The following is a 17080-nucleotide window of genomic DNA, read 5'->3' as shown; positions in this document are numbered from 1 at the left end:
CAAGTTAAAATCACAAAGAATGAGGACAAATAAAAAAACTTGAATCTTGAAAGCTCATACAGTAGATATGCGGCTGGTGAATGACACAGTTGCGGAATGCTGCCAATAGGCGGCGCACTTTAAAAGCGCAAAGTGCTGCCTGCCTGTCTCCATGACAACCAGTACATGTGGCAGGAATGTTTACGTGAGCGATACTGCAGCCGTATGGTATAATACAGAATAAATGTTTTTTTTTTTTTTAGATAAAATTAATAACACATTATCTGTGTTCATTCCTGCTTAGATATTAACAAATTCCTCACATTGTTCCTCCTGGTTACCTTACAACCTCCTGTCTGGTTACTACGATATTTTCTCTCACTACGGGACAGGCTTAGCTCATGAATATTAATTAGATCACGTAGCCGTTGCTCGGCAACGTTCCTCGAGCGTCCAATCACTGCCGTCGTTACTATTCATGAGAAGAAGCGTCGCCATAGTAGGATTTGCTGTTCATTCATAGATGGCAACAGTGTATGTATCTCCTGCTTCGTGAAGAGGAGGATGTGTGTCGTGACTGACGGTCAGTACTTAACAGAAGTTCAGGAACTCGAGTCGCGGTTTTCTTTCTGAAATGAAGCTGAAGAAGAAACAAAACTCCTCTAATGACTTACTATGAGAAAGTTTGCGTCGCTTTTGAGGAAAGCAGTATTTATTAGAGATGATTACCACTGTGTTACCAACTGTGCCCTCCACGAGCTCACCAGTGGACCAGAGGACAATCTACGTGGGTGCATGTAAGCAAGAATATTTTGTATATGTCAAATGAATTAATGTTTTCCTTTTTCAAGAACTTTCTACTTTTTTGTTTTAAAAATGCTCAAGTCTGATAATACTTTAATATATCATGGTTTTCCTATATTTTTACAGAATCAATGTCTGGAAATATTCAAGCATAATAATAGTAATAATATTTGAGAAATATTGTTTTTATCAGTCAAATGTTGTATATAGTCAAATGTTTGGACAAACTAAACTAAATTATAGACAGTTTCTTGTGGTATTGGAAAGTTTAATGTCTATGTTTTGTAGACAAATATACATTTTGCAGACATACATAATACTTGGATAGGAGTGGATAATTCAGTCAGTAAATACCATACTTATAGTACATAGTTTTGGATCCTAAAACACAAATCCATATCATTTTATTATTCTATATTTCTCTCTATATATACAGAAGTTAAAAATAATATATATAGAATACATATAACTTGAATAACTTATAACTTGAATAACTTATATCCCTTTTCTTTTGTCTTTTTTAAGTCTGTTGCCTGGCATTTTTTCTGATGATTGTGGTGTTGCTGTTTACTGTGTTTCGGAAGATTCCTCCCTGCTGCAAAAAGAGGGTTTATCAGGAATCCCGTACTGACATGGTAAGACCCGCTAAGGTGACTCTTTCATATTTATTCAGGCTAAAGTCTTATAGTTATATCTCAATGTAAGCATCTATGTCTCTAATATTTAAATAATAGACAAATAAAAATTGACAAACCAGTCAGATCTTCATTACATTTCATACTGTTCAAGAGAAACAGATGTTAACAAGATGTCATTTGGGATTTTTTTACACAAAATCTAATTGTATTCCATTTACCAAATGTAAATAAGGCATATAGCAACAGCTGGTAAATGCTGGTCAGATTACGTATAGTAAATAATGCGATAAAAGAGTTTCAGGCTTGTTTGAATATTTCACACTTGAAGAAGTACTCCCACTGTTTTTTCAATGTTTTTGGTACACTGACAAAACATAGATTACATATTATCTGTCTTTTTTAAGAGTCCGCACACTGACTCATCATGTATTCAGCATAATAATATGATTCAGCTCAGGAGATGTTGTGCATTGTTAACTTCAGATAGACTATTATGCAAAATAAGCAGCAACCTAAGCAGCGTAAGCAAATTAATCATAAAAAAGTTTTTTATTAGGAAAACTCCATGAATGATTAGAAAATGAAGACGTTTATCAGAATCGGGTGTAATAGAATCTTTAATAGTGACAACGAGCACAAACTGTCTGGATTTATGTGGCTCTGAGTATGAAAACATCCATACAAACAGTTTCGTGATAAGTACAAAACAGTGTGAACGTTCATCTGAATGTGATAAAGCCACACAGTTATCTGGTATTTAGCGAGGGAGGAACATGTGCAACTCTTTCACCCATTCAATGTGTCTGCTAATGGAAAGTTTTCATGAGCATGGCGCTTTAGATTGAACTAGGACAATATCAGTGGTATTGGTAGTTATGACTAGTGCAAGTATCTGTAGACATTTCCTATTGAAGAAATAGCTGGGGCAGAACATATTGTAGGGCTGTATTTATAGATATTCTCATATTTATTGGACATGGATTTGTATTCACCTGTTACTCTGTGAACCAGATGAGTCACAAATGTTTTTCAATAAATTTTAAATTTAAAATGTGTTGAGAAAGTGTAATTTTATGCTGAAACATTGTTTGTGATTTTTTTAAAAAGAGACACATAAACAGAAACATCTGAGAAGAAAAGGATTTCAGCTCTAGTCTTTGTTTGCTGTCCATTAATTGCAATTTCAGCATTATGGTTGTGGCATTTTCAGTCAAAAATTAAAATATAATTTCTCAGAGAATGTATTTATAACCGATATATTAAACTATCTGTTTATATTTTCCTAAACCCCTGATGATAAAGTCCGGAGTAGGGTTGCAAAGGGGCGGTAAATATCTGGAAACTTTCCATGGGAATTTAGGTAATTCCAAATTGGAAGCTTATTGGGATTTATGGAAATTACTTGAAAATTTATATAAACTATATCATATACAAACATAAATTAATATGCATGCAACATAATACAAATTTAAAAATGACGTCTTGACTTATTTAATTGTAAGTAGAACTTTATTTGATTCTTTCATTTAGTAACAAAAAAAGCATAATAAACATTATTATTGCTATTTTAATAGTGCTAGCTTACATTTAGATATCTGATTTACTGGCTAGCTTGCTAGCTACTGTATAAACACATTTTGGTATTTGATAGTTAAAATGTTCAAATGCAGCAAGTGTGGCTTCTGTGGTAGTCAAGACCTTGAAAGTGGAGGGGAATCGCCCCTTAACTGATATATGGAGGATTTTTTTATTTCAGGAGGAATGTGCGTGTGGGGAGGATCATTTTTAGACACTACGTTTTTAATTATCTCACCTAAATGTTTTCTCAGTCATTATATCTTTACAATGGTATAATGTTGTTGCACACTAGCTTACACACACAACACAAGGATGTTTTAAACCAATTAATTTACATGAATACAGGCAAAGATGGACATTTTGACATTATTTTGTGTGCAGGATTTAAGAAATGATCTGTGCATGTTATGAAAAAATGCAAGCGCATGCAGGGGGTGTGGCCTTAATGGCCCTTCAGTAAGCAGTGTGCTGTGTGCATGTCACTAAAGAATAAAAAATTAAAATTAAATTAAATCTCGTTGTTTTTAACAAAATTATTCTGCAAGATTTTTTTAACACCATTTAAGTTCCCGGTTATAGGCAACTCTGCAATATTTTCAAATTCCCGATATATTTCCATTAATTTCCGTTAATTCCTATATATTCCAAATAATTCCCATTAGTTGACATGGAAAGTTTCCACCCTTGACAATTCCTGGAATTTTGCAACTCTTGTCCAGACATCAGAAAATATCAGTCTATACTCATGTTTTCAACGTGATCTCACAGAGTTCAATGGGATAGTCACAGAATTTTTTGCTAATTTTTCCGTGGCATTCTCACGGATTGGTTACTCAACTGCTTTTTCTTATTTTCAAACCATTGTCACTTTGGTTTAGGGTTAGATTTGGTGTTTGCGTTAGTATGTCACTTTAAGTATTGGTTTAAACGTTTTTTTTTCTGCTTTATTCTTTACATTTTCTAAACTTTAAACCATTGTCGCCTGGTGTTGGGGTTAGAGTTGGTTTGGGCAAGGATGTCAATTTATGTAAATCTAACCCTAAACCGAAGCGACAATGGTAAGAAAATAGGACAAAACCGTTGAGTTACCAATCCGTGAGAATGACACGAAAAAATGCAGAGATCCGTGAGAATGCCACGGAAATATTAGCAAAAAATTCTGTGACTATCCGACGGAAATTCGTGATATCAGGTTGCATGTTTTCTATTTTAGATAAGGGAAATATACATGTGTTATTATGAATGTGACAAAAAAGGACAAAAGTTTTTGGGAGGCAACATCAATCTGTAAGAAATCTGTGAAATAAAATGCACAAACCAGATAATAATACCTAACAAATGGAGAAGGGACATACATTTTTTAAATTTTTAATGTGCGGATTTATGAGAAAGAAACAACGTTAAAGATGTGACCATTAAAAGCTGAAAGCTGCACTTACCTATATATGGAAAATAATTTGAAGAAATCCTTAAAAACTTTTAGACCCCTCATTGGAAACCACCAGATATTGACATCTGAGATATTACTATAGTTAAAAACATTTGATAAACACATCATGGTAAGGTTGGTACAGTGCCTTTCTTGGTCTGTTGATTATCTATATATATATATATATATATTATTATATAGTCACATTCCTTCATATGTCAAACCTTCAAGGTATAATTTGTAGTTGTAGTTTTAACTTCCCGATTGATGTTTGATTAGAGTAAAAATTCAATCTGGTGTGTTTTGGTAATAACAAGGTAACACTCTTATCCTCATACCTCAAGTCAGCATTTCCTTTTCCTGCTCTGTTTCTGTCGTGACCGTCCTCTGTGAGGGAACCTTATCCTTATCTCAGTAAACACAGGGGAAACCCTTTATCGTGTCTATCTTCACCCCAGCACGACCTAACAGAAATTGTTTTTCATTTCCTTTGTGATCTGTTTCCTCTCATTGAAGCGTTACATTGAACTTGTTAAACGTTCAGAACTTGTGTAACCATTGGTGGTTTAAATTTTCTGAAACATGTAAACACTGTAGTGCTAGCAAAATTTGACTTGGACCAACCGGTGAGTTTGGGACTAAGGTATCTGCTTGTTTGATCAATGGGGGATTAAGAATAAACATTTTTTGGTGACGTTGGTGACCTACACAGAATTGTGACCCTGTCTGCAATGTAAAAAAATTAGCTGTAGTTATCCAGCTGGTTGCCAGTAACTTACTGTAAAAGATAAAGACTGAACATTTTTCATGTTCATTTTACTTTGAACAAACTGTTGCCAGTAAATAACATAAATGTAAAATCTACAGTAAGTTACTGGCAGCTAGTTACCACTAATACCCAGTAATACGGTAATTTCTACACTGCAAAAAATTATGTGTTAAAGGCGGAGTCCATGATGTTTGAAAGCCAGTGTTGATATTTGAAATCACCTAAACAAACACGCCCCTACCCCAATAGAATCCCGACCTTCTGTTGATAGACCCGCCCCACACATACGCAACCCGGCGTTTGTTTTGATTTTATTGGCTATAAGTGTGTTTTTGTAGTCGGCCCGTCTCCTTTCCCAACGCGTTTTTCAAACATCGTGGACTCCGCCTTTAATTTTTTACACATTGTGTGTGTCTTGGTATCATGTATCGTTTTCTGTTTTATTTGACTAGACATATATTTTTAAATGAGTTATTTGCACTAATAACTGATCGACTCAGTGTTTTGGTGGAAGGGGAATCAGAGGAGACAATGGTTGTAGTTTAGGTCAGGCGTTGCAAAAGGCACACTGCTGAAGAGGTCCTCCCCCGACTTCAGGCCTGATTTTACACGCTTTCGCTTTTTCACACTGCTTGAATCAGAGGAGCGAACAAAAGGCTGTCTCTCTTTTTTGGCAGACTCCGAGACTGTTGAAAAAGTGAAAACCAGCGAGGGAAGGTGACCCTCGACCTCAGTTTTACTAAACGTGTCTCTCTTAATCCTGGGTGGGAGGGGTGATGGGAAAGGTCAACATACGTCACAGTGAGTGATGTCACAGGCGTCAGGACCTCTGCATTTATGGAGTCCTAAAAGTGAACAGTCTTTATCCCATTGGGAATGCTGTTGGATGTGTCACAGTGGCTCGTGACATCACATTATAAGGAATACTGAACCTTAAATAATGTCTCGTTATTAATTTATTTTAAAAAGCAGAGCTTTTGAGGTGATTATATAAACGTTACACTGTGTATTTACTCTCAAATTTCCTGAAATAAATTATATTCAGAAGAATTATTGTTGTTAATTATTACAATTAAGATTGTGGGGTCACCCTTGTAATTCCAGTGGATTTGGAGAGTTGTTGGATGTGTTTTGCTCATATTAGCAATGATTAGTGTTTATTCAAAAACATTCTCCTCCGAGACAATAAATACTAAAGTCTTTTTGGAGACACTACACCAATAACTATACAAACCTCGAATAGGAAGAAAAATATAAATACACTTTCAAGTAATATTTGATTGTGATTGGTCAGTCATAGCGTATTTCAAATACAAATTGTATTTGTCACATACATAATAATACAGAGCCCCTAAAGTGACATTGGAGTAAAAAAAATCTAAAGTTTAGTTTCATGTGCTTACGTGAAACTTTCGTGTGCAGATTTAAAAAAAAAAAATTTGTTTCACGTGCACACATGAAACTCTTGCGTGCGCACACGAAACTTTCGCTTTCATGTGCGCACGCAAAACTAAACTTTGTTTAATTTTTTTCTACATGTCCCCTTAGGGGCTCCGTACAATCATACACAGTATAATGTAGTAAAATGCTTTATATTACTTTTAAGACAAGGAAAAGATTAAGAATAGTCAAAATAATTGATATTGACATAAGTTGCATAGGAAAATAATATTTATTTAGTATTTCTTATAGGGCTGTCAAAAGATTAATCGCGATTAATCGCATACAAAATAAAAGTTTGTGTTTGCATGATATATTTGTGTGTAATAATTATGTATATGAAAATACACAAATACATGTATACATTTAAGAAAACATTTATTTATGTATAATTTTATTTATTTATATATAAAATACCAAAATCGAGTATATAAAAAAGTATATATACATGTAAATGTTTCATGTAAATACGTGTGTGTGTGTGTGTGTGTGTGTGTGTGTGTAGATATACAAAATAATTACACACAGTGCACAAACATTATTTTGCAAAAACAAACCTTTATTTTGAATGCGATTAATCGCGATTAATCTTTTGACAGCCCTAATTTCTAAACACCACCTGCATCAAAAATGATATAATGATATCGATCCAATGCTCTCGGCATGATATCGATCCAATGCTCTCGGCATGGATTATACGTTTATCAAATACTTTCTCTTTAAATTTGCTTAATCCCAGCCTCGGGCCATTCAGAAATACCGGTTTGTTGTCTCTTTTTCACTTGTCGAGTTTTGTACCTGGTTAAAGGAGTATATATAAGGATATTGAGTGAAGTCTTTTATTCAGAAAGGACAGTGAAGAGTCACAAGTTGTTGTGAGATTCACCCATATACAAAAATACATTTCACTGTGGCATTTCTAAATATCTGGAATATTTATGATCCTCCCTTTTATTTCTTTTTATCTTCTGTTCTGCGTCTATCGGGCCACCAGCGCACTAATGACCAAGTTGTAGTGCTGTCCGGGTGACATATGGGCCTGTAAAATGGAGCACGCTCATTAAGTGGTACCTGCCACAGAAACAAGGGTGCGAAACAGAGGCGGGCCTTTAAAAGGCCAGTGTGGGGTTTGTTACTCATCACCCTGATGACGCAGTAAGACACCGTATTGTCCCACCAAACAATGGCCTCTATTTAGGTGTAGGGTAATCACGGAGTGTCCGGCTGGGCTGGAGAAATTCCTCAGGATCCGCCTGCCTAATCTAGCTGTGGATGGGAGGGGAGGCCTAGGAGGAAGTTGCTTGGTGGTCCACTCTTAAGCAACATAATTTACGGCCGTCTTGAGGTCTAAGTCCAACATTACTTAAAAGGGAGGAGAGACACGGTGGAAACAAAAAAGGAGGTGCGAGATGTTGTAACAGCGTTGGGACTGCTGCAACGTACAATAACCATAGAAACATTCTTGATGGTTTAATTATCTGTCGGCAAATTACCCATCGCACAATGACCTCCAAAAAGTATTTGGACACTTTAGCCATGCAAACATTTGAAATATCAAACTAAGTTGCTTGTGATTTAAACGTAATGCGTGGGATGTTTTTGATGTTGAAGTACGTTAAGAAGTTTGAAAGTTAATTTTGTTTGGTAATGCTAGTGGCACAATTTTTTTATCTTTAAAGGGCACCTATTATGCAAAATCCACTTTTACAAGATGTTTGGACATAAATGTGTATTGGCAGTGTGTGAACAACCCTACAATGAAATCCACCCGCTCCTCCTTTTTTAATCCTCATTAAATCAAAGTGAGGTCACATTGATGAAGCCCTGCCCACTTACAGTCCTGCATTACCATAGTTTCCACCCTCAGTGAGCTGTACGGTGTCCACAATATCTCAATAGTGAGATACTATTGTCAGAAATATCACAATGTTTGTCATTGGTTGATTTAACAGGAAGCCCCACCGCAGTACTACAATAGCAGACAGACTCTCGTGGGTTCCTCTGATATGGAGCAAACACATGACACAGGTCATGATAATATGAGCGCACAGGTATACATTTCCCATGGCAATACATTTGTCTTTTACATTACATTTGAAAGATATAGTATACTTTAATATTGGCAGGTGTCATAATATTGCTTGTTTTTTGTTCTGTATGGTGGTCAGAGAGGGTCTTTGTTCCTCATTGGTGTGCCCAGCAGCTACTATCTTTCCTCGCTGGAGCCTCCTCTTCCTCGCCTGCCCTCTTACGAGAGCGTACGCAAGAAAGACAGACAACGGCAGATTCACATGATGATAGCCGATCGCTTTGGACTGAATGGATCCGGTGAACCTGAGGTGACTCATCTGCAAACTTTCACTTGTATTGATTTATTTTCACGGTAAGCATTAAGGTACGAGAGGCTGTGCTGTTTTGTGGATAAGTCACGGCTGAAGGGCGTTGTTAGGCATGATGCTAACCATTTAGCTGTGGTGCATTCATAATACAGCACTATAGCCTTGACTACCTCATTGATTACCACATGATACAAATATTAAACCAAACAATATGCAACTTTCATGAAGTAAAATCACTTAAAAACCATCCTTCAGCTGGAAAAAATAGTCCCTGATGGACTGTGAACAGTAACAGAATGTTTCACATACTGTAAGCGTGATGTGCAGTGATACTCAGAATCACTGGGTGCAGAGGTCATAGCTGTGTGTTTTTTTGGGATTCTATTTTGGGTCGGAGCCAGAGTGGGCCTGGCCCACCCAATAAGAGGCTTGGCCCACCCTGGCCCCACACCACATAACAGCCAATCTTTTGGCCAAAAATCCGTAATGTTATACTATATTAACAGACATGAGAATAATTCTTAAGCATTTCAGATAAAATTAACACTTTTAGTTTGTTTTAGTTGATGTAAATAGTTATTTAAAAAAAACTGCCCCTCTTATCAAATATAAAGTTACTTAATTGATACAAGATCTGTTAAGGGGCCAAAAAAATATTACAAATGCAAAAAAGAGAATTTAAAAACAAACATGTTAACCATTTATATATATATATATATATATATATATATATATATATATATATATATATATATATATATATATATATATATATATATATATATATATATATATATATATATATATATATAAGTTACTAAATCCACAAAAAAAACTCTGGTTGCACATAATTGAATTAAGTTTCTTAAAATGATTTTTCTTTTAAAAAATTGTTGGATCTATGTAATTTAATTATGTACACCTGTTTAACATGATTGAATCAAGTTTTCTTAAAATGAAATACATTTTTATTAATGTTAATTTCATTTTAAGAAAAACTCATTTAATTTTGTGCAAAAGTTGTCCAGAAGTTTTTTTTTCAGTGTAGTTCCAAAATATGTACAAAAAAATAACAACCCTAACAATTGTCTTTAGTATATGATATTAAAACTATAGACATGTGAGATTAAAGCATTAAAGAACCCCCCCAATCCGACCGGCCCACCTGGAATATCACTTGGCCCAACTTTAATCTCATATCAGAGCACTGTCCACCACACCATCAGCCCCAATATGTTTTATCATAAATGAAACACAGCTATTGACTAATCAAAATCAAGGACTGGAACTAACTGCTTTATTATACAATTTTTATCATTTGACTTGACAATAAGGATCACTGATTTTGTCCGTATTGTGGTCCACATTTTCGTAAGAAGTAAAATATTTAAGTTGTCCTTTGGTGTGACTGTCCTCATTACAATGAACAATATGGAGGACGAGTAGTGCAAAAATTTTAAATAAATAAATAAATAAATATATGTACAAAGAAATATTTAAAACAAACATAAATAAATAAATAGAAAAATAAATATGCAGAGAAATAAAAACAAACATAAATGAGTATTGCAACTTCTATTAAAATATTTTTAACACATTTATTTATTTCTGTATTTATTTATACATTTTCATTTATTTATTTATACATTTATTTATTTCCACATTTATTTATTTTTACATTTATTTATTTATTTTCTATTTTTTTCACATTATTACATTTATTTATTTATATATTTATATAGTTGTACATGTATTTATTTATTTTATTTTTTTTACACTCCCAGTCCTCCTTAATGGATAGAAACACAATTTAAATGTATTTTGGCATTATGTATTGGGGGTCTGTTTAAAAAAATATTGGTAATGAACTTTCATCCTATCATAAAAATGCAAATATTTTTAAGAAGCTTTGTAAACGGATCATGTCTTAGGGATCCTTGATTTAATTAACTTGAATGAATTATGCATGTAAATTATTTCATGTCCATTTGTCATCTAACCAAACGATCACAAAAGCAACCCTTTTATAACAATTTCTAGTTGTTTGTGTCCCTGTGGTAAGCTGGTTTCCGGCAGGTGCAGCCTAATTGAAGTAAATGACAATGTAATGCTAACCTCAATATTCTGTTTGGTAATCTGATCATTTTTGAGGAACAGGCTCAGTATCATTTTCCTTCATTGTTGTCACGATGCATCAAGCGTCACTTATTTTAAAGCTCTTTGATGTTGATTTTGTGCCAGAGAAGCGCATAAGTGCACAAGATAATAGGAATTATGGCACATCAAACATAATTAAGCTCCCTGTATGGAAACGTAAACATGGGTGGCTCATTGTCTGACTATCCTCTTGTTTTATTCCTGTAAATTCCATCCTAGGAAGGCGCTTTGGGGGAAATTCATGAATGTAAATGCAAAGATCTTGAGTTGTAGATAGATAGTCTTTATTGTCCAATAGGGATATTTATTTCCACACATCATTTTCCTTCTGCACAAAAAACATCACATATGAATAGTAGAATTGTAAAGTTGTGCTTTATGATCACAGGAATTTTAAGTATATATCATATTATTAATGCTTTAGTGTCTATGAGTTGTGTCCTAAATTTGGATGTGCTTTTTTGGAAGCTGAAATAGAGAGTGATATTTAGGACAAGAAAAGAAAGTTGCTGTAGGGTAAAAGCTGATTAACTACACTTATTTGTTTATATAAAGGTTTTATCTTTTGGAAACATGATAACCTTGCTCGCTTTGATGGCTGCTTACTAAACCAAGGCAAAAGAGTTTACTCAAAATTTATGTCATTCTCATCTCTAACACCGGCTCCAGCTCCTATATAATCAAAAATATTTTTATTATATTTTTATTATTTACCAGGTGACAATCAAGAAAATCCTTTTAAAATAAATGTTTGGTGTCCCCAGAGTATGTATGTGAAGTTTGAGCTCAAAATACCATGTAGATAATTTATTATAGCATGTTAAAATTGCCATTTACATACTGGATAAGCGGGTGTTTTTGCCCCCGCCCCCAAAGGGAGCAGCGTGGCTCTATAATAGGGATAGTTCGTCCAAAAATAAAAATAATGTCATTAATGACTCACCCTTATGTCGTTATAAACTCGTAAGACCTCCGTTCATCTTCGGAACACAGTTTAAGATGTTTTAACATTAGATCAACCCATTCTCACAAAAAAGCTTACAAATGACACGCAGTGTGATTATCGTGCAATAGATATGCCAAATTACGATTTTGCGTGCATATGATACGCCAGTCCTTCCCATTCACTTATATGGCGAATCGTTTCGTGACGTTTTATTTCTTGTTTTCTCATTTGTTTTCTGTCTTTTTTACCATTTTTGCTTGGGTTAAGGGTTAGAACAACTTTTTGTTATATAAAAATGACATCCTAACCCAAACCCCATCTCTAACCCCAACTCCAAGCGGCCATGGCTTAAATATAGATAAAAACATAGAGAAACCTGTATATTAAATAACCTGCTTAAACAAATCTGAAATCTAACCCTAAACCCAAGCGAAAATGGTTTAAAAAACAGAAAACAAATGAGAAAACAATAAATAAAACGTCACGAAACGATTCGCCATAAGTGAATAGTAAGTACTGGTGTATCATATGCACGCAAAATCGGAATTTGGCGTATCTATTGCACGATAATCACACTGCGTGTCATTTGTACGCATCTTGGTGAGAACGGGTTGCATTAGATTTAGTCCGAGAGCTTTCTGTCTCTCCATTGAAAATCTATGTACGGTTTCCATGTCCAGAAAGGTAATAAAAACATCATCAAAGCAGTCCATGTGACATCAGTGGGTCAGTTAGAATGTGTTGAAGCATTGAAAATACATTTTGGTCTAAAAATAGCAAGAATTACGACTTTATTCAGCATGGTCTTCTCTTTCGGTTATGTTGTGAACCGAGTGAAGTCACATGTAGTGACACGGCTGAACTGTTCCTCAGACATGTTTGCTAAGTTTTTTTTTTTCAAACTTACAGCGTGCATCTCCCCAGACTGTAAACGAAGCTCGGGCACACAAAATAAAAAAAAAATAAAAGAAGCTGGGGCGGAACAAATAACAGTCAGCCGCGTCGTACGTTTATGTGGCGCCGCAGTCGGATGACGTCAAAGTACCGCGTATTTCGACTCACTCTCGCGGTACTTTGACGTCATCTGTCTGTCAGTTCTTGCAGCCCAGCATAAAGTCAAACATATAAGTTACACCGAGATCGTTGAATTCTTTATATAATTGGCTACATGTTTTGTCTATCAATATTTTCAATGAAGTCATTGGCTGATGGAAGAATGAGCGATTGGTTACATCCCTAAAGGACGTCACATTTTCGGCGCTGTTTGGATGATCTATTATACTACCTCCCTACTTTTAAATACAAACTTTTAAGGCGGGTTCATGTGTTTAACAGAACGTAAATTACCGGAGTGTAATCTCATATACCCTTACATGTTACGTTGTAAATAGTCCTCAGATTGTATATTATATTCTATTACCAGACGTTCATGCGAAATCTGATGTAAACAATAGACTATATATCTAAATTTTTACGGATTATATGCATTTGTGGACAAAAATGGTCATTGGATGATTCACACATCTGAAATAGACTGGATTCGACTTGTGATCCCCACAAAGGTAAAAGTCCTGTTTATTTTTGCATGTTGTCATCCGGACTTCTGGACTTCAAAATACTACATGATGCTAGAACATCTGTATCTCAAAACGGCTTTACAGGGGGTATGGCTTAACTAAATGAGATGTAAATGAACCCTATTGTCTCCCCCTGGAAAAGAGAGTCCCTTTTGTCTCGATTTTGTCGGTTTGAGTTTTTCTGAGTTCCTAAATTCAAATGGCCACAACTTCTCCAAATCTTTACACATCATTGGAAAGCTTAGAAACTGCACTTTCAGAATCTGTGAATAACTCAAAATGGCCCAGATCCGACTTGTGTCCCTACTTGGTCACAATTTCTTTCACCTTCATGCCATCCCAGGTGTTTATTTCTTTGGGAGAACATAACAAAACTTGTCTTTTATCACTTTATATATAATAGTTTTCAAAATGCCGAAGCTCAAAAATCTCACACATCTATCACTGAAGTAATTCAAATGTCTCCAATTTGTTAATAAAATATCTTCTGAAGTTAAAGGCTATGTTTGTTAAAGAAAATGATACTAAACAAAGCATATCAGAGCACTTAAAGGGGACATATCATGAAAATCTGACTTTTCCGTGTTTTAGTGCTATAATTGGGTCCCCAGTGCTTCTATCAAGATAGGAAATGTGAAAAATAACAACTCTGTAACTTAGTTTTGGTAAACCATTCTTTGCAAGCATGTGAACAAATAGGTAATTGAAATTTGGCTCCCCTTGTGATGTCAGAAAGGGATAATACAACCCCTTAATCTGCCCTATCCAACCACGGCACTGCCATTTAGTGCATAGATCAACTTATTTGCATTTAAAAGGACACACCCAAAACAGCACATTTTTGTTTACACCTAAAAAGTGGCAATTTCTACACAAGACTTAAAGTCTTGAGAAATGTCTCAAATCTCATTAGTTCTTATGTGAGACGTAATATCAGACTGATATTTTATTTAAAAAAATCCTTAGTTTGTGGTTAGTTGAAAAGAAAGTCCTTAGCAAACAATATTTTGAAATGACCTTAATAAACTCTTAAAATATTTTATAACACATCTTTTGGATAAATTATTAAAGCGTGTGATATAAAATGTCCTACTTCAGATTTTCAGTAGTCATGTATGATGTTCTACCCAGTCTCACAAAGTTTCGTGATATAGTCACGTTTTTTTTTTTATTCTTTTTTCGTGCTATTATCACGAAATTTCGTGTTTTTTCGTGATCGTATAACGAATTCCTGTTTTCGTGTGATTATCACGTATTGGTTACTCAACTGCTTTTTCCTATTTTCAAACCATTGTCGCTTCGGTTTAGGGTTAGATTTGGTGCTAGCATTAGAGTGTCACTTTATATATTGGTTTATACTATTTTTTCTGATCTATTTTTTTAAATGTCGCCTGGCGTTAGGGTTAGAGTTGGGTTTGGTTAGGGATGTCATTTTATGTAAATCTAAAGGCCAATTTATACTTTTGAGTTAGGTGCGCGTTATATGTACGCCGTAACATACGCATAGACGCGAACCCTGTCGCCGTAGCCTTCGCAGAACCTGACGTGCACCTCCTCAAAAATGTAACTACACGTCGAAACGACGCGGACCGCAAGATCTGTGATTGGTCGGCGTGAATGCATTGTGTTTCCTCCTACGCATTTCGGCGGTTAACTGCAGAGCAACACAAACGCAGAAGTATAAATGCTCATGACGGCGTTGCCTACGTGCGTAGCGTCTGGCGTACCCTACGGCGTAACCCCGACGCAAAAGTATAAATTGGCTTTAACCCTAAACCGAAGCGACAATGGTAAGAAAATAGGACAAAACAGTTGAGTAACCAATACGTGATAATCACACGAAAACAGGAATTTGTTATACAATCACGAAAAAACACGAAATTTCGTGATAATAGCACGAAAAAAGAATAAAAAAAAAACATGACTATATAGCGAAATTTCGTGAGACTGGGCTGTGATGTTACACGTGTGATTTAAGCTTCATCTCTGTTTTACTTCAGCCACCTCCGACGTACGAGGAGAGCATTCGTCAGTCCGTCCAGTCCATCGATGTTCCCATTGACATCCCGGCACCTGACGAGCCGCCAGACACTTCACCTCCAGCCTCTGAGCCCGGCACAGATCTCCCTTCATATGAAGAGCACATCACAGACTCACAAAATCCCAGCGACACTCTTAATTAAAACCCATCTCATGGGAATGTGTGGAAATAAAAGATGAAATAGTGATGAATGAGCTGCTGTGGGGTCGCTCTGAAGTCTCGTCACTCGACTGATGGCCACTCGAACCAACTATATAAAACACTGAACGCTAAGACAAATGTCGATGTTTATTTGCTGTGCTTGCAAAAGACAGCAAAAGTAGGACATGTTGTCTTACCTATGCAATAACTTGCACTGTCTAGTGCACTAGCAGAAGAGACAGATCACTACTGGAAAAGAGAAGATATAATGACATCTAAATGATGTTCATCAGAATATAAAAAATCAAAATGACTTTTCTTATCCGCTCATCCAACCATTTGTGAGCTGTGATGCCATTGAGTTCCCACACTTTAAAGACAATTTTATGACTTTTCCTGTTGTTCAAAATTCTGGGAATTCACAAAGAGTAAATTCTGAGCAAAACCTCAATTTAGAGTTTATTATACATTTTGTAATTGTAAATTGTACGATTTAACATTTTCTTAAATAGATAACTTTTACAGTCCTGGAAATCTTAACGGGAACTTATGTTGAAAAGTTTTTACATTATTTTATGAAATGTTTGAATTCATGTCTGTACAATAAGATCAGGACATTTGATAATGAAAAAAGGGTCAAATTTGATTTAATGTTGTGTTTAAGTTTTTTGCAGAGATGGCAGGTTCATCTTACACCAAAGTAGCAATCGTTGTACTGTTTGTCTTGCACAAAAAGGGATTAGAAGCCATTTGGACATTACAGGGAAACTCTTTCCTTTTTTTTTTGCAAGCACTGATCCTTTATCATGTTTTATCATATGTAATAATTCTGTGTTTTTATATTCATATGAATGTGTTATATTCATTTTTCTGAATTGTTTTTGTAGATAGAATAAATGTGAGCGTTATTTTAGGCAATAAGAAAGTTTAAGTTTAATTTCAACCAAACTATTTGATTTTATCATTGTCTATCCTCTATTTTATTTGTGTAAGTTTCAGTGGGCGGATCTATCAATCACAAGGGGCGTGTCAAACTTATAAACCATGGGTGTTTCTCAAACGTGAGGACGCGCCCCTTACAGTACTTCTGACAGTTCAAGGTTAGAGTCCTCCACAACTTTAAATGCTACAATGAGACGGTCTTGTCATGACAACTTTAAAGTAAAAAGTTGGAGATAATAAATGTATCACCACAAAAGTTATTACAACTTTTCATGAATTCAGTACTGTAAATGAGAATAC

General features: G+C 35.2%; 1 protein-coding gene across 1 annotated transcript; it reads left to right on the top strand.

Moving 5' to 3' along the window:
* The first annotated feature begins 152 nt into the window (after positions 1–152).
* Positions 153–16502, top strand: LOC129428180 (uncharacterized). The gene is made up of 5 exons (XM_073856855.1): positions 153–776; positions 1309–1418; positions 8590–8688; positions 8806–8976; positions 15657–16502. Exons 1-5 carry the CDS (start codon positions 701–703, stop codon positions 15837–15839), a joined length of 639 nt encoding a protein of 212 aa, XP_073712956.1. The 5' UTR covers positions 153–700; the 3' UTR covers positions 15840–16502.
* Positions 16503–17080: the final 578 nt, after the last annotated feature.

The sequence above is a fragment of the Misgurnus anguillicaudatus genome, chromosome 19 (genome assembly GCF_027580225.2).
Source record: "Misgurnus anguillicaudatus chromosome 19, ASM2758022v2, whole genome shotgun sequence".
In the NCBI taxonomy this organism is placed as follows: Eukaryota; Metazoa; Chordata; class Actinopteri; order Cypriniformes; family Cobitidae; genus Misgurnus; species Misgurnus anguillicaudatus.
This window is presented reverse-complemented; position numbering and strand designations above follow the sequence as displayed.